The 18,572-nt window shown below is 42.0% G+C and overlaps 1 protein-coding gene across 9 annotated transcripts in view; it reads right to left on the bottom strand.

The window, feature by feature from the left end:
• Positions 1–18,572, bottom strand: part of LOC125465399 (glutamate receptor ionotropic, NMDA 1) — a 153,707-nt gene that overhangs the window by 16,437 nt on the left and 118,698 nt on the right. For 8 of the 9 annotated variants that reach the window (XM_048558844.2, XM_048558846.2, XM_048558840.2 and 5 more), the window contains 3 exons: positions 17,650–17,811; positions 12,362–12,471; positions 10,861–11,006 (listed from right to left, as the gene is read on the bottom strand). In XM_048558844.2, coding sequence (XP_048414801.1) covers positions 10,861–11,006; positions 12,362–12,471; positions 17,650–17,811 — 418 coding nt within the window. Of the gene's footprint in view, positions 1–8,292; positions 8,317–10,860; positions 11,007–12,361; positions 12,472–17,649; positions 17,812–18,572 lie in introns of those variants that run through there. The other variant, XM_048558848.2, reaches the window with a different exon arrangement.

An 18,572-nucleotide genomic window follows, 5' to 3' on the forward strand; every position in this document is an offset into this window, starting at 1 on the left:
CCAAATTTAAGAAAATACAACCCCAGTTTGTGTAATTTCACCTCATAAAGTCCACTAATTTAACACATAGAGCTGAAGTACTATTATGGCAAATAAATACTGTTCACCTTTCTTCTTGTTAAGCTGTCCCTGCAAAAGCAGGTCCTACACCAGCACCACAATCTCCACCAGTCCTATGGCAAGAAGACATGTCTCAAATCCACCCCATCCAGAACTGGAATCAGACCCTGGGCAGTTGCTAACATCAATCTGATCCACTCTAGTCATCTAGCTAACTGCCTCTCCCCGCTAACAGGTATGATTTAACCTGGAGCTACGGATAGAATGGTCAAAGTTGCAAGTTTCTTTCCAACATATGGCTGACCAAGATTTTCTTCCATTCCTGCTGCCTGTCATTGGCAGGTGTTAGAAGGATTTGCAGGCTGATGCTCAACCCATTTTATCATATTATGAATGTGCCTTACTTGATCCTGGAGTGAGACTTGAACTATGAGCTTCTGACTCAGATGCAGGGATGCTCCCAATCCGTGACAAGACCTCCTCACATTGCTCTCCCTCCAAATCCATTATATCCTAAGGTGTGGTGCCCAGAATCACTCAATGTAACTCAAAGACTTTGTAACGCTAAGGTACCATTTGATTTTGTGAAGCTTTTCTATGCCTGGTGAAGACATTTCAATGATCTGTGTGTTTGGACTCACCAAGTCTCTTTGTATCTTCAATGCTTCTCACCATTTCACAATTTAGAAAATACCCTGTCCTATTAATTTTAGATCCAAAGTGGAGGATCTCACAATTGGCCATTCTGAAATCCATTTGCAACAGTTGCCCATTCACTTAACATTGACAAGAAGATGTTGATAGAATATGCTACAATCTATACTGTTTACAATACCCCCTATCTTTGTGTCACCAGGGTCTACAATCCACCTCTTCTTGATCTAGTCTGGCAGATGGGAGCTCGGTCCTTGGGAGGTCACAGGTATCCCTCTACATCTGATTCAGAACTCCTGCCTGGAATCCGGGCACATATGAGTAGTGCCAACACACCAAGAGCCACATTTAAGCCAAAACTCTACTGAGAAAATCACAGGTGTCTGGATCCTGGACTAACCCAAACGGAGTTCTGCCTAACCAACCCACTTATGTCTCTAGACTTGTTTTGTTTTGCTGCACAATCCTATCAATCAGAAGGGCTAAGCTGCAGAAGGAAGGTGTGCTTTTGAGAGTGAAGAAGGGAACGGAAAAAAGAAAAGGAAAATGAGAAAGAGGAATGCTAGCTGGAGCAGCCAACTGACAGAATTAAACAGCAACTAATTATGGGTGGCAGATTCTCTTGACTAATCCTCCCCTCCCTTTAGTAGCCCTACACCTCCTCAATTCTAACAGCCTCTGAAGGCCTTCTGTACCTACTATCTCAAAAGGGGAGAACATGAAGACCAACATCAATGCAAGACCAATATCAGAATGTTACCTTTCCAGTTCGCACACTGAGGATTTAACATTTCCTTCTTTCAGTATTGAATTGTAATCACCTTGGTGTAGAGTTTTAATGATCTATTCCACTGCTGCAAAGACATTGTTTCCCTGTTGTAGGAACCTGATTGTTAGGGGAAGAAACCTTTGGCTCTAGTGAGCCTAACTCAAGCTGCTGTACCTTGGCATCAATCAGGAACAATTGGGGCCAGCTAGTTTTGAGGAACCAGTCAAAGCACTAAACCACTAGGTCAGAGACTGGTAGGAACGCAGGGCTGCTGCCAAAATAAAAGGAAAACTTATATTAAATAGTGCTTTTCACAATCACCACACAGCACTGCACAACTAATGAAGTACTTTTGAATTAGTCACTCTTATAGGAAGCAGCTTGAGAAAGCTCAGTTTTAGTTGGTCCCTTAAAGGGCCAATTACCATTGTGATACGGCAGTGCCTCTACACTGCCTCCCCTCCATGTGACAACAGAGTAAAAAAAAGTAGTGGCATCTCCATTCACGCTCCCCATGCTTCTGTTCATTGATTAAACGGCTGACTCGATATTCAGTCACAGAGCCAGATAACAGCAAGGTGAGTTTCCAGCAAAACAGCAGGAATTCTCACCACAGGTTTTACTATTTTGGGCCCATTGTGTTTGACAATCCTATTTAAACACAAACATTAGGTTGTGCTAAAATATAGCAAGAACCATTCCCATCACACAAGTGGCAAGCAGGGGAAGATGGTAGCATCATGGTTATGTCATTAGATTAGTAACCATGTAGTGCAGTTTCTTGCTCTGGTGTCTTGGACGGAACTTCTAACTTGGCAGCTGGTGAAATTAAAATTCAGTTAATAACATCTAGAATATAAAGCTAGTCTCATTAATGATGATGAAACAACCATGAAACTATAGTCAGTTCACTAGTGTCTCTTAGGGAAAGAAATGTACCACCACTACCTCGACTGAACAACATGTAACACTAGACCCTCAGCAATGTCCTTGACTTAACTGTCCTCTGAACTGACTGAGTAAGTCACTCAATGAAAAGGAAATTGCAAGGGACAACAAATATTGGCATTGCCAGGAATGCCAAAATCACGAAATATTAAAGAGAGAAAGGCAAAGTCCATTTGCAATAAAAGAAAATTGAACATCTCTTATTACAATTATGAGATTGATAATATTGTAATGCTTTCTGTTTGTATCTACTGATTTAAATCCCATTTGATTTATGTTGCCATGAGGAAGGATGCAGAAGAAGTCAATGGAAAGATCAGGTTACACTCACTCCTAGAATATCACAGGCAGTATTTTGAGTCCATTCACATTCTGGAGAGAAGGAACAGCGAGAAACCAAAAAGGTTCCTATGGTTCACTGTGCAGGAATGGGTGGAAATTCATACTTCAGTTGAGATGGCCAAATTTATGGGCAGTTAAAACAGACTAGCTTGACCTAGAAGGAGAATCTCTGGGGAAGGAAAATTTCACTGCCAAAGCATGTTCTAAATTTGCAAACTGTCACAGATAAAATAAAAGGACTGGAATAAACCATCAGGGGCTGGGAAGCACTTTGGATTGATGCTGGGAAAATTGAAAATTTACACAAAGAACAGTGCAAAAGACAACTGTCAAATGTGCATTTTTTCCTTTAGCTGCTCACATTCTATGAGAAGAACAAACATAATATAAACCGGAGTTGGAGTATGCCATTCTGTGCTGTGATGTATGATGTCTCTGTAGCCACCAGGGCAATAAAAGATTCTGATGTACAGGAAGTGGGCTTAGAAACTTGTGCCCTTGAGATCTTCATCTGTGCATTCTGTTACAGGACTAGTCTGTGCCTTCTGCCTTTGACGAGTAACTCCCTTAGCTGTATCATCCTACAGTTCATACTGCTGTATGCTAGTATTCTGTGCATACCCCAGTGCAACAATCCTTGCTACTCGACAGCATGTGTAGTGTCATTTTCTGAATCCATGCTTGCTAAAGTAACTGCAGCTTCTTGGCTGCTGCTTTCTGCTACATCCTCAACAGTTGAGTGCTCTACATTTTGTTGCCTTGACAGGAAGAGAGACATAAATCTCTCTCAGCTCAGTGGATAGCACTGCTACCTCATAGCACCAAGCACCTGGGTTCGACTGCAACCTGGGTGACTGAGTGTGGAGTTTGCATGTTCTTTTTGTCTGCAACGGTTTCTACTTGGTGCTGTTGTTTCCTCCTCCTGTGCAAAGGTATGCAGGTTAGGGTGCACTGGCCATGCTAAATTGCCCATGCTGTCCAGGGATGTGTAGGTCAGATGGATTAGCCATGGCAAATATGGGGCTATGGAGATAGGATAGTGAGCTGGATCTGAGTGGATGCTCTTTGTAGGGTCGATGCAGACTTGGTGCGCAAATGACCTCTTTTAATGCCACAGGGATTCTATGATAAAGATTAATTCAAGCAGAGACACAGGAGAGATTGTTGTCGTGCAGATTGTGTAAGGTTGAGATTTTAGTGAGAAGGAAGAAAGTGTGCAGTAGCTAAACATGTCCTCAGGATGCACCAATTGACATGCCCTTGATCCAACCAATATGTATAGGTTTAGGGTGGCACGGTGGCTCAGTGGTTAGCACTGCTGCCTTACAGTGCCAGGAAGCTGGGTTTGATCCCACCCTCAGGCGACTGTCTGTGTGGAGTTTGCACATTCTTCCTGTGTCTGCGTGGGTGCCCCAGGTTCCACCCACAGTCCAAAGATGTGTAGGCTAGGTGGATTAGCTATGCTAAATTTCCCATAGTGTTCAGGAATATGTAGATTAGGTGGGTCATAGGGGAAATGGACCTGGGTGGGATTTTTGAGGGTCAATGTGAACTTGTTGGGCCAAAGGGCCTGTTTCCACACTGTAGGGATTCTATGATTGGCATTACTTGCTCCTTGCTCAAGAAGGAACCTAAATGATTACTAATCCTCCTCCTATCTATTATAGTTTGTTAGTTTCCCTTGTATCCAAGAGCGAGAGTCTTTATGTTAGCCTAGCAGAATGCTCTGAGGGTCTGTCTGTCATGGTCAAATAAAACTCTTGGTATGTGAGGCTTAGCTGAGGTGTGTGGAAATGAGGCAGCAATATTGAGGACAGATGGAGATGCAAAATGTAGCAGGAGGAGCTGGAAGAAAATGTGCTGCAGTAATTGGAGGCTGGTGGATAAAAATCTGGTGAGTTCTGGGTCATGCAGTTATACAGAGACTGATGCATGATAAGAATTGGAAATCTTACCTTGGCAATCTTGCCCAGATAACTGAAATTCCTGCACTGCAACCATGTTGTTGGAGAATGCTCTTGGAGCTGATGTGTTCCACCACCTGTGTCCACTTGCTGGCAAGCCTTCCTACTCTGGCACTTGAGTACATCCTTTCTCATGGTAACTTCCTCCACCAGGATTTCTAGTTCTGTATCTGAGAGGCAGCAGACCCATAAAGCTATGTTTTGGTCTGCCAAATCCTGAACTTGCTTGTATTGAAAGTACCCTTTAAGATGTGATGATTGCCTTTAATAATGCCTGGGACACAAGATGCCAAAATCCTCCAAAGACAAGATACCAATCAACATTGAGACCCTGGAAGTCTGCTTATTTCATGATATTGAGGGCCTGACTAATTTTGTATGATAGTTGTTCCTACTTGGTCAAGCAAGAGCAAGCCATGCAGCTCCTGATCTAGGTCCACGCAATATAAACTACGTCACACTTTTCAAATGTGGGGACCTGGTTCAAACAATATTTATTGATTCAATAGCAAAGTACAAAACCACAACTCACAACTACAATACAGACTCCAAATCAAAATGCATGTGTCCATCCCAAGAAATGTGTACTTTGCAACTTCAGCGTAATCCAAATCTAAACCCAAATCCACAGGTAGAAATTCTCATTGATAGTATCTATTCCAAACAATGGGTATACATTCCAAATCCAGGTACACATTCCAAATGATAACATTTCAGTTGAAATCACAGCCGTCAATCTAAAGCAGATGTTACAAATTCCAACTATAAGCAGACATTCCAAAAGCACAGCATGAGTTCAGATCACGTGAATCATTGATGGTTTATATTGGACGGCACTTTGAATACGTATATGAAAGCTTAATGGAGATGTCAGACTTTAAAGAAAGAATAGATATTTCATTTCTAGAAGAACTGATACATGCTCCCAGGGAATGTTTGAAGTTTACAATGAAGTTGACCAATTCTTGCTCATTTCAACCATTACCATTACGAGAGTTCACAATTCAGAGATAGTAGGAACTGCAGATGCTGGAGAATCTGAGATGACAAGGTGTAGAGCTGGATGAACACAGCAGGCCAAACAGCATCAGAGGAGCAAGAAAGCTGACGTTTCGGGCCTAGGTCTAGGCCCGAAACATCAGCTTCACAATTCAGGTTTTTCAAGTTTAAGAGGAAAAGAAAACAGAGTGATGTGACATTTCCTACAAACTAATTAGTCCATCATGTCTCTAAAATTTATCTTGTTGGGCATCCTCCATTATCTAAAACACCATTTATCTATTGTCCTCAATTCACAGAGGCACGATCCACTTAGCAGGTCCAGGTCAGTGAGACAGTGAAGTAGAAAATACCGAAGAGCCAACTCATCCCTGACAGGAGACTGGGCCAAATTTCACTCCTTTAGATGATCCATCAGCTTGATGTGCCTGTCATCTGTCCAAAATCAGATACCCACTCCTTGGGGATCAATTGTGACCAACAGCCTGCCTTGCATGCAGTGGTCCTCTGATATGCCCTGAGGCAGTTTTGATGACTTCAAGCAAGGTGAGGGAGGATAAGCACTAAGGGCTTATTGCAAGCTGGCAGCAAACTTCAGGAGGCCTGTGAAGCTGGAAGACTTCTCACAGAATCATTGAAACCCTACAACATGAAAACAGGCCATTCGACCCATCAAGTCCACACATCCCTCCAGCATCCCACCCAAATTCAGCCCCCTATCCTGCACTGCATTTCTCATGGCTAATCCACCCAGATTGCTCATCCCTGAACACAATGGGTAATTTAGCATGGCCGATCCACCTAGCCTGCACAGCTTTGGACTGTGGAAGGAAACCGGAGCACCCGGAGGAAACCCACGCAGACACAGGGAGAATGTGCAAATTCCACACAGACAGTTGACCAAGGGTAGAATCAAACCCAGGTGCTTGATGCTATAAGGCATCTGCGCTAGCCACTGTGCCATCCCTCAATCCTACTATCTTCACAACATATCTTACAAAAGGCAGGCACACATTTTTTTTAATGGTGGTTTCTGCTTCACAGCAGAAACCACTGAAGAACTCTGATTGGAGCAGGCCCAGCCCAGTGTTATTTTAGTTAGGATAGGTATTGGCTAACAAGTGAAAGGGCAGCAGGTTTGATCTCAATGCCATGTACATAGTATAGGGAAAGAGAACATTAGTTACTCCTATTCTTAGATGAAATCGAGAAATATCTGCTAGAAATGATCCAAGGTCAAATGTGAAAGTAAATGTGTTATCAAGATTGGCTGTAATGCCCCTTATTGTCAGGTAGCCAAAGCATCATTCACTCAACCTCTGTGCAGGATCGTGCATCATTGTTATTCGATTTATGCAAATGATTCCATACTCGTCTCAGAAAGGAATGTATTCTCGGCTATGCTGACTGAGGGAAAGTATTAATTAACAGCTCTGGAATAAATAATAACCGCTGTTTATGTTGTTTTGTGAAAATTAATGATTTGCATTTGTATGCAACAGAAATTACACCTCCTTTCTGTTAAGTTACAACAAAGAAGTAACAGGTTGGGAAGTTACCAGAAAACACTGAGGTCTGTGCAACTATAGCCCAACAAAAGTCACGACCATCTGGGAAGAAAAATGTACTTAACAGGTGGTGGTTCAAATCTGCTTTGGGTCATAATTTAATACATCAGACCCGGTTCCCTGCATAGGGAACACTTGATGAAACAATAGCAGTTTTACTGTGAGTTTCTTTGGTGTAAAATCCTATCTGTTTGAAGAAAGTCTTATCTCTAAACTCCCTGTGGATCTAGAAGCCTGCAAATACTTAAAGTTACAGAGAATATCAGTAATGTGGTAAACTTCTTAATATAAAACTTGCTCCCAGGTTTTATGAAGTACTAAATGAGGAAAGCACACAAATGTTCATTCGATTTTATCATTGATTTTTAAAACTCAACATTGATTAATTACCCAAAATGGTCACTCCAGAGGCTATCCTGGAAATCAACACCTCAACCGCTTCCACTTCTGTCTTGCACATTTGTATTCCTAGGAATCTCCACCAAATAGCCAAAGTACCAAGGGCCACTGCAACAAAATCTCAACAAGCCACCAGAGAATCTGCATTCCATACATTTCTGAGCCCTACTTCAGTCCTTCTCCTACTTCACATCTCTCAATATACTCTTCTTTCCAAATAGCAGCCAAGACTGGTTAGAACAGCACTTCTCTAAAACCATGCATGAAATTAGCTTCAAAGTCTGAACCAGGCCAATTTGTAAATATTTCTTGAGCTATTGTTCACAAACAGAAATTAGTTCAGTGCTCACGAGCAGAGGAATGGTCACTTACCTTTTGGGTGCTGTTGACAGCCATTATGGAAACCACAGGCATGTCATCACAGGGTTTTCAGTACAGCATTACTCAATTGCTAAACAGTTTGGCCAGAACTCACCAAGAAAATGCATATTTAAGTAAAGTTCTAAATCAGGCACTATGGTGCCCATTCTCTCACCTTCAGTGTCTCTGCCTCACTTGGAGGATATAAAGGCCTCTGAATCAATGCAATACATCAATGCTTCGATCATGGACTCTATATGACACATGGAAATATACACTAGGCTTAAACATTGAGGGAAGAGGAAAAACTACACTTTAACCAGGTTTAAAACAAATACAATTCCATCCCTGACAAGATTATTTTAGGACCAATTCTTCTGAAAAATCAGAAATTTATCAATAAACCAGTTAGATTCTAAACTCATAAAGGAAGCATTCTTTTTATCTGATGCTGAATTCTGAACCTGTGAAGAGAATTACGTACTGTGCAGCACATATACAAAGCGATAACATTGCAGGGACAGGACACATACAGAGTGATAACATTGCAGGGGCAGTACATGTACAGGGTACTTTGCAGGGGAAGACATGTACAGAGTACACAGCATATACAGAGTGCACTAGTGACAGCAACTTGCATTTATTTAGTGTCTTCAACATAATAGAACATGCGAAGATTTTTTTACAGGGGCATTATAGAACAAAACTTGACATTGATCCAAAGAGACATTATGCCAGATGATCAAAAGCTTAAAAGGGATAGGTTTTAAGGAGTATCTTAAAACAGGAAACAGAATCTTAGAGAGATTGTGACCTATGCACGGCCTCCAAAGGTGAAGCAAATAAAATATAAAATACCTAAGGAGCTGGAATTGGACTGGTGGAAACTACTGAGTTAGGGATTGTGATGGAGGGATATGAAAAAATGAATGAGAGTTTTAAAACTGAGGCATTGCTTAACAGAGCCAAATTAGGTTCGAGATAGAACAGAGAGTGGTGTGAACAGTTGTTTTATTACATAGTGAGTTATTACAGCATCTGCAATAGGACCACTGCATTTCTTGATCTTTAAATGACCTAGATTCAGCTGTAAAGGACAAATTTAAAATGCGCAGATGACACAAAATTTGGAAGCATTGTGAAGAATAGTGTAAAACTTTAGAAGGACAGGCAGGTTGGTGAACTGGGCAGGCAGGTAAAATTCAAGCAGGAAATTGTAAAATTAGTCATTTTAGTAGAGAGTATGAGGAGACACAGTACAAAATAAAGGGTGCATATCTAAAGGGAATGCAGGAGCAGAGGGACTTTAATTTAAATGCGCACAAATCAGTGAAGGTGGCAGCAAAAGTGATTAAAATGGCTGCACTTTATAAATATAGGAATTGAGTTCAGTGGAAAGAAAATTGCGATGAACCTTCATGAAACACTGGTTCTGCCTCAACTGGCATGTCATGACCAGTTCCAGGTATTATATTTTAAGAATGATCTGGTAGATTTAGACACTGTGCAGTCAGGATTTACAGGAAAGGCTGCATTTATGTCCTTTATTCAATTACCTGAATAGATCAGAGAAGCTGATTAAGGATGGAACAGCTAACATAGATAAAGAGGAACCAGTAAATGTAATGTACTTACATGTCTAAAAAGCATTTGTGAAGCACAATTAACATGTGGAGATCAGAATTCATCAAGTTCTGTGTAATATATCAGCATAGTTGGAGGACTGGTTAATGGGCAGATAGGAGAGAATTGGGATAAATGAGGCATTTGCACAATTCAGAACAGGCTTTGACTGGGTCAACATGGAGAGGTTACTCGGCTGTGGAATCTAAAACATGGGTGCACAGCATCAAGATAAGGAATTAATTATTTGGGATTGAGGGGAGGAGAAATTTCTTTACTCACAGGGTTGTGAATCTTTGGATTGTCTGCCCCAGAGGTTTATGGAGGCACTTTAGTGATTGGAACCAGGGCCAGCTGGATCTCCCTGACTACGAGATCCTTAATTGGGCCAATCAGGGACCCTTGGCTAACAGGTATAAACAGGAGATTCAGTAGGTCTCCTCAGTCTAGAGACTGGCTTTGAGCTGGCGGATCAGACCCCATGTACTGCGCACATATAAGTAAAAGGTGACTTGATGATGGGATACTGGCCTCTGTGCAGTTATTTCAGGCACCATCATTTAAATGTTGCTCTCAGCAAGTTATGGGATATGGGAAGGGTGTACGAAAGAAGAAGCACAGGGTAAGCCATGATAATAGTGAATGACAGAATAGGTTCAAAATCTGTATGGTCACCTCCAGGTCCTACTTCTTGTGCCCCTATGTACCTTAGCTGGAGTTGTTGCTTGTAGGGTAGAGAAGGCTAAGAGGCAACTTGATAGAGGTATTCAACATCACGAGAAACCTGCACAGATGTTTAGGAATAAACTGGCTTCATTAACAGAGGGATCCAGAACCACAGGGGTCATTAATCTAAGGTGAATGGCAAAAGGAACCAAATAACAAGAGATATAACCTTCTTACACAGCAACTGGTTAGGATCTGGAATGTACTGTCTGGGAGTAAGGTGGAGGCAGCTTCATTTATGGTTTTAAAAAGAGAACCAGATAAGTACCACATGAGGAAAGATGTGCAGGACAGTGGGGACTAGCAGAGAGTTAGAATGGGCTTGGGAGTCTGAGTGGTTACAGGACTGAAGGTGACAATTCTTTAGTTTTTACATAAGATTTTATATCACTAGTAGCACTTCAATGATATGATGCAGAGAGTTCTGGGACTGAATCCTAAAACATACCTGCAAATTCTTTCTCCAGACATTGACAGCAGCAAAGGCCAGCTGCATCTGCTTTCTTCGAGCATCTTTGTGGCGTTTGTAAGCAATTTCAATGAATATCAAAAATATTCCTGCAACAATCCCCCCAGCTACCAACATAAAGACACCTAAAAGACAGGAAACAAAGGAAGAGGTTCAGTAACAGATGGAAGCGCTGGCTCTTCAAAGTGTAACACCAGCAAATGGATCAAACTGCAATATGTAGCAAATTCAATTTCTTTTTCCATGTGTGCATGCTACATCAATTGCCAACACTGTAAACAGCTGTAAGTCAGCTATCTGACAATCATATAAAATAACTGTCAGAGCTGACAGTATTAAACAAATTCTTATTTTCAGTCATGTGGATGCTGCATATTTGAGGAACTGTCTGATGAAAAAAATGAAGGTGAATACATGTGGCAACAAGTACTCATCAGTGCAGAATATAACTTTGACCTGAGCTCAATGTCCTGTTCACCTAGAAATGCCTTTGCCCATCACTGATGTTTCCTGGCACCATTCCTGCTTTCACTAATTAGCTGAAAGGGTTGGTCAGCTCTTTGGAAAGATGGATATTAACTGCTGTATGACAACAACCGTTGTAAAGAAAACAATCAAGAAAGGCAAAGCCTTTAAGGTTAATGCAAACTCTGCTGTCCCATCACTCCCATAGTAATGAGTGAAAACAGCTGCTGTCCTGTCTCCAGTCTTTGATCATTAAAAATTACATTGACAGTGGAATGCTGGTGAGCAACACCTTATTGTACCTATAACACAGTGTGGGGTTGGAGGAACACAGCAGGCCAGGCAGCATCAGAGGAGCAGGAAAGCTGACGTTTTGGATCGGGACCCTTCTTCTGATTTTCTGGAGAAGGGTCCTGACCCAAAACATCAGCTTTCCCGGTCATCTGATGCTGTCTGGCCTGCTGTGTTCTTCCAGCTCCACACTGTTATCTCTGACTTAGCAAAGGTAGTTCTTACTAACCCTACTATATCTGCCTGGACCTGCTTTCTATAAGGCAGCATAGACAGAGATAGAGTTGATTACTGAGCAGGCAATATGATTAATAGGGGAATGAAAATCAATTCACGCTGATGATTTTGGATTAAGGGGTAAACTGATTTAAAACAGAAATGAGAAGAAATTACTTATCTCAAACAGTCACAATTCTCTGGAATTCACTACCCAAGTGTGGTGAATGCCAGGACATTGAGTAAATTTGAGGAGACAGATTTTTAATTAATAGTGGGTTGAAGGGTTATGGAGAATAGGAAGGCGAGTGAAGTTAAGGCTGAGAAAAGACCAGCCATGATCATATAACATGGCAGATCAGGGTTGAGGGGCTGGACTGCCTACTCCTGCTCGTAGTCCTTACGTTCTTGTGCTGGATCCTTCAGGACTTCGACTCCCAACAGTTCCTGCAAAACAACAAAATATAAAGTTTTCCATCAGATTTTGGGTAGCTCGTGGCACACTTACCTGCCATGTTTTCAAAGGTCAGAGTGGCTGGAGCATTGCTACGTGAGTCACACTCCTGATATCTCACCCAGGTCTTGTCCAAGTCCTCCATAAAGCCGTTTTCATGGAAACTGAAGAAAGATAAAAGAGAACTAGTCACCAAGCATTTTTGCAGTAATTGAGGAATTTAAACTTAGTTAATTAGCTTTGGAATAAAAGGCTAGTATCACTAATAGTCACCATAAAACTAGTGGATTGTTGTAAAAATCCATTTGCTGCACTACTGTTCTTCAGCGAAGTAAATCCACCAGCCTTATCTATTCTGGCCACCATGTGACATCAGACTCACAGCAATGTGGTTAAATTTGAAACAGCCTAAAAAGGACCACCACCTTCTCAAGGACAGTTAGGGATGTGTAATAAATGTTGATCTTGCCAGTGACATACACATTCAAATAATGAAATCCAATACAGAATTCAGAAGAAGCTCCATTATCTTGAGTGTGGATAGAATGTTGAATTTGCTACTACATAGAAACTTGGGACTAATTAAATGGATAATTTTAAATATGTCAAAGAGAAAGAAAAGGTTTATATTTATGAGGTGAGATGAAACTGGGTAGAAGAAGCCTCTTGAGGAACATAAATACCAATGTAAACATCAGAAAATAACAACAAATATTTGTATAAAAGGCCTTCTCCATTTTCTTTATGTGTGATTGTTGTATGTTGGTCTGTCCTGGTTTGCATTCCTCCACCACATAGCATTATGGGGAGTAATGACTTTGTATAATCTGACATATTTAAGAAACCTTTTCTGATTTTCCAAGTATTTCTCACTTGTCATATGTCTCCTTCATTGTCCCCTTTGAGGAAGAACATTGTGTCTCAGAATTGTTAGACGTTTAGTCACTGGGCAAAGTTGTTTGCAATTTAATTTTGAGCATAAATTGCCCTGGGGGTAGTAATCCCTTCTCTACAAGTGCTACACGAAATTGCAGCAATACAATGTTTAAATCCTGGTTTGTTCCTCCTGCTCCTCCTCCAAATTTTCCAAAAACTGAGAAGTTCACAAACAAGTCTGTTGTGAATGTAGAGAGGCACACACTGCATTATTAGAAGCGACTCAATCTGGCACCAATGTAGCTCACTTAAGTGAGGTCTCCATTCCAAGAAACACACTGCAAGCCAATGGAAGGCCAAATCTATACAAAAGTCAAGCTGCTCAAGCCCATACATTTCTTAATGAGCAATGTTGGAAGTAATCACACAATGGCCCTAAAATGTCATTCAGAATACTTTCAAGAATACAGAAGAAGTGTTAACTTTTCATAGTCTGGTTTGAAGGCACCTTTGCTTGTTGGTTGCTAAATATCATCCTGTACAATTTGTGTCTTTTTGTTCCCTGGAACCCAAGATCTGGGATACTTTGAAGTTTTAGTTTACATTTTTGGAGTGTTTGGTGATTTGAAAATGTGTTGTGTGCCTGTATCTGTGCGGAGCATGTATGGTTTAATGTAATGTCCTTTTAAGAAACCATCAGTGGTTGCGTAAAGCAAAAATCTGCAATGAATTACTGATCTAGAATTTGTATCTAAAACATAGCAAAAATTAATTTCTTGAAATTGGTCATAGATGATTAAAACTAATTGGGAAAAAAAAACCAAAAAGAATTTTGGGTAGATTTTAGTCCCAGAAATGACCATGTTTAGAATTTCATTTTCTCGCCAGAGTGAACTTCCAAATACTCTATTAACATGAGTGAATCTTTAATTCCAGATGCTAAGATTGACTCATTGTTAATATCCAATGATAGGCACATTGGAGAGTTGAAAATGCAACTGTTGGTGGGAGAGAAGTTTAGGAAAGGCAAATTTGACAAAGGGGCGGGGTTTTCCTTCCTTCAAGGAGGCGGAGAGTTGGATGATGTAATTACATGCATGAGTTTATGCCCCACCCCTTTTTGAATCATAGTTCATTAATACTAATTAACTCATTCTACCTGATGTGGAATGAACGGATCTTGTTTGTTTCTTTTAGAAATTGGAGACACTGAAGGTTGAACCTGTTTGTATAATTTCAATGTTGCAATACAGTAATGAATGAGGCATCCTCAACCCATCAAGCCATTAGAGATAATGGGAACTGCAGATGCTGGAGAATTCCAAGATAATAAAATGTGAGGCTGGATGAACACAGCAGGCCAAGCAGCATCTCAGGAGCACAAAAGCTGACGTTTCGGGCCTAGACCCTTCATCAGAGAGGGGGATGGGGAGAGGGAACTGGAATAAATAGGGAGAGAGGGGGAGGCGGACCGAAGATGGAGAGTAAAGAAGATAGTTGGAGAGAGTATAGGTGGGGAGGTAGGGAGGGGATAGGTCAGTCCAGGGAAGACGGACAGGTCAAGGAGGTGGGATGAGGTTAGTAGGTAGCTGGGGGTGCGGCTTGGGGTGGGAGGAAGGCATGGGTGAGAGGAAGAACCGGTTAGGGAGGCAGAGACAGGTTGGACTGGTTTTAGGATGCAGTGGGTGGGGGGGAAGAGCTGGGCTGGTTGTGTGGTGCAGTTGGGGGAGGGGACGAACTAGGCTGGTTTAGGGATGCAGTAGGGGAAGGGGAGATTTTGAAACTGGTGAAGTCCACATTGATACCATATGGCTGCAGGGTTCCCAGGCGGAATATGAGTTGCTGTTCCTGCAACCTTCGGGTGGCATCATTGTGGCAGTGCAGGAGGCCCGTGATGGACATGTCATCTAGAGAATGGGAGGGGGAGTGGAAATGGTTTGCGACTGGGAGGTGCAGTTGTTTGTTGCGAACTGAGCGGAGGTGTTCTGCAAAGCGGTCCCCAAGCCTCCGCTTGGTTTCCCCAATGTAGAGGAAGCCGCACCGGGTACAGTGGATGCAGTATACCACATTGGCAGATGTGCAGGTGAACCTCTGCTTAATGTGGAATGTCATCTTGGGGCCTGGGATGGGGGTGAGGGAGGAGGTGTGGGGACAAGTGTAACATTTTGATACAGAAAAGCTGCATGACCTTGGATCTTGCTAACATTCTTTTACAGGTTGAAGACAACAGCTGCAATTTGTTTTTCTGTAGCTGTGTTTTGTCTTCTGTATCTGCTTTTGTTGTGCTGGCTGTTTGTTGCACTGTATAAGAGAGAGAGAGAGTTTCATTCCAAATCACAGGACTTTGCTCTGGCTCAGCATCGTGAATGGTGCCAGGAATGAACTTAACCCTCTGGACCAGCCATTGGTCAATGGGCCGCCAGCAGGCAGGAGGGCGTGAGACTTGTTGCTTTTTCTCTTTCCTCTTCCAGTTATTATTACTACTATAATCATTTAGTATTACTTAATAAACATTCATATTAAAGCAAACTGCTGTTAGAGAGCCTTCTCTTAATTATATTTACCCGAATCTGAAAAGAACTGTTTAGATACATGCTGTAATCCAAGACACCAGACCACCATCCTTTTGTCTGTTTAGCTGCTGTTTTCTCTTTCGACTCCATCTCCAGCTATCTTTTATTCCTTTACCAGCCCACAGCCCCCACTGCCCCCAACCCATCCCTGTTACCATCCCCTCGCACCCTCCCAGCCAAACATTTTCAGTATATATACATACACACACACCACCTTTTCCCTAGCTACAATCAGTTCTGAAGAAATGTCACTGGACTGAAATGTTAACTCTGCTTTCTGTCCACAGATGCTGCCAGACTGCTGAGTTTCTCCGGCAATTTCCGTTTTTTTGTTCCAGATTTCCAGTAGTTCTTTATTCTTCATGTTTTTGGGGTCAGAGTTTAGTTAGCGACAGGTTGGAGGGAGCAAGGGTTGGTCTCATGTTCAAGACAAATTGGGAGACAGCATTTGGAAGGTTTGGGGAGAAACCAGAGCACAATGTGGATTCAGACATTGGCAGGGGTCAAGCTTTACAAGAGAAGGGAGGAACCCAACACATAGCAACAAACTGAATGGTCACAATATTAGTGACAAAAAAGTCCATGAGCTTCACACATTATTGTAGGTGAGGATTATGGACGTAGGGACAGGGGTTTAAAATGTGGCTTGCATGGCAGAAAAGGAGCCAATATCTACATTTCATCCTGGGAGGAATCAGAAACAAAGCGGTTATAACAGGAGCCAACAGAACAAGGTAGAGATTTTTTTATGGTCCAGCCAGGCCTGGCATGAATGGTAACAGTCACCCAGTGTTTCAATTCACAGCTGCAACCCTTCAGCCTAAGGGATTGGTGACGAAATCTGGACTGGGAAATAAAGGTCACCGTAGTGATATACACTGGGGATCAGGGCATTAAACATAGAGGTGTTGACGTGGTTGAGCAAACCCATTGCTGCAGAAACGTTGTGAGGAACAGAGAATCAAAGATGTTTGCAAGTGCAGTTGTAAGTGACAGGGGCTGGAGCTTATTGGGGCGGGGCGGGGGGGTGGTTGCTGTGCAGGAGGACATAAGGTTGGGTTTTCAAAGGAGATTGAAGTGACTGGAGCTGGCTTCATTGATGACAAGATGCAGCAAGACCATGTAAGATGATAAGGTCATGAATTGGAGTTGGGGAGTTTACATAGAGGAAGATACAGGGAGGATAAGAGGACAATGAACTCAGAGGAGAGAGCATGATGAGTTGGTTTGGTGATCAAAGTAGGAGAAGTTGTTCAAAACAGAGGCTGAAGGTGGAACAGCAATGAAGATGCCTCTGTGAGAAAATTCTTCTGGTATTGGGCAGGCGGTACAAAATGAGGAGTTTGAATGAAAGCTGACAGAGATCGAACGAGGTGAAATGCTCAAAGGAACCGAAGGTGCCAGAAGTGTAGAGGGAGATGCCTTAGGTGAAGTTTGATGATAACAGCCACAACACCAGAGACAGATTTTCTGGGACAAATGGTGGAAGTTGTACCCAGGGAAGGAGGCTTCATTCACTTCGAAAGTTCACTGCAGTCAAGCTATGGGATAGTGAGGACCTTTTTAAAGGGGAGAGTGAGAGAAAGAGAGAGAGGCATGGGCAAGGGTGGGGGCGGGTCAGACTGGGGGAATGATGGAGAGAGACAGCGATAAAGAGAGACAGTCAGAGAGATAGAGAGACAGAGACAGAGACAGAGAGGGAGAAAGTGAGAAAGAGAGAGAATGTTTGATTTGAATTCAGACCGAGCTGAGTTTTCATACTTAATTTGAAGTAGTTAGACTGAGGAGGAGGGACAGTTAGATTAAAACAATGATTGAAGATTATAATGTCAAATATTGATTTCTCCGAAGAGGGGGATAGTGCAACCACTAGCCATACTATTAAAATATTACCTCAATATAGCAAGTGACACAGCCTGCTTCCATGGACTGTCCTTCCGCATTCCAATCCCAAAACCTGATCGGAAAAACAGTTCGCCTGTGGTGATGAGATCACACTTCTGGGATGCTTCGAACTCCAGCACAGCTGAGTCCCAGATAAATGCATGCAGTTTTCTAGAATGAAACAGAGTCTGATTAATAACAACTTTCACTGAATCTACTAAAAAATCTGAAGAGTATAACAACGCATGGACAAATTCAAGCCACCAAAATACTTTCGGGACTGTCACAGCATTATCTGTATCAAACAACATTACCTTCATGTTTTGGCTGTTTTGCGACTAGATTTACCGATTGAAACTTTCTACCTCACTTTACATGGAGTTGAATAACATCCAGTGGGATTGTGCTTCATGTCAGTCCAGCTTTAGGATCTGAGCTATACAGTCTAGGAAACTCCAAATTCCTTCTTAAGTTGACAATGTTAATGATCACAGCTAATATGACGTGATATCTTCACTCTCTGACCTTCTGTCTGCTGCTATCCAGACATATTCGTACATCAGAAATATTTTTTTCTTACAAGGTCCTGTCAGATTTACCACCCATGAAAAGTCAACCCAATCCAACCCTTCTTCAGATACAAGCTGAAGAATGTCAGATGGATTAGGGTGGAGGGTCACATGGTTGGTAAAGGGATCTCTGGGGTGTGTTGTGAACCTTCCAAATTGTGATTTACTTTCCTACAGTAGCTGAAGGTGTAGCAGAGTAAGTCACCAATGTTGGTGACTGAATCAATATTTATTCCTCAATCAACATCACTAAAAACAAAAATTATCTGCTCATCTTTAAGTTTCAGTTGTTAGGATCTTGTCCCGGGTATGTCACCTGCCTTGTTTCCTACAATGTGACAGTGATTATGCTTCAAATGGACT

This window comes from Stegostoma tigrinum, chromosome 29 (assembly GCF_030684315.1).
Source record: "Stegostoma tigrinum isolate sSteTig4 chromosome 29, sSteTig4.hap1, whole genome shotgun sequence".
In the NCBI taxonomy this organism is placed as follows: domain Eukaryota; kingdom Metazoa; phylum Chordata; class Chondrichthyes; order Orectolobiformes; family Stegostomatidae; genus Stegostoma; species Stegostoma tigrinum.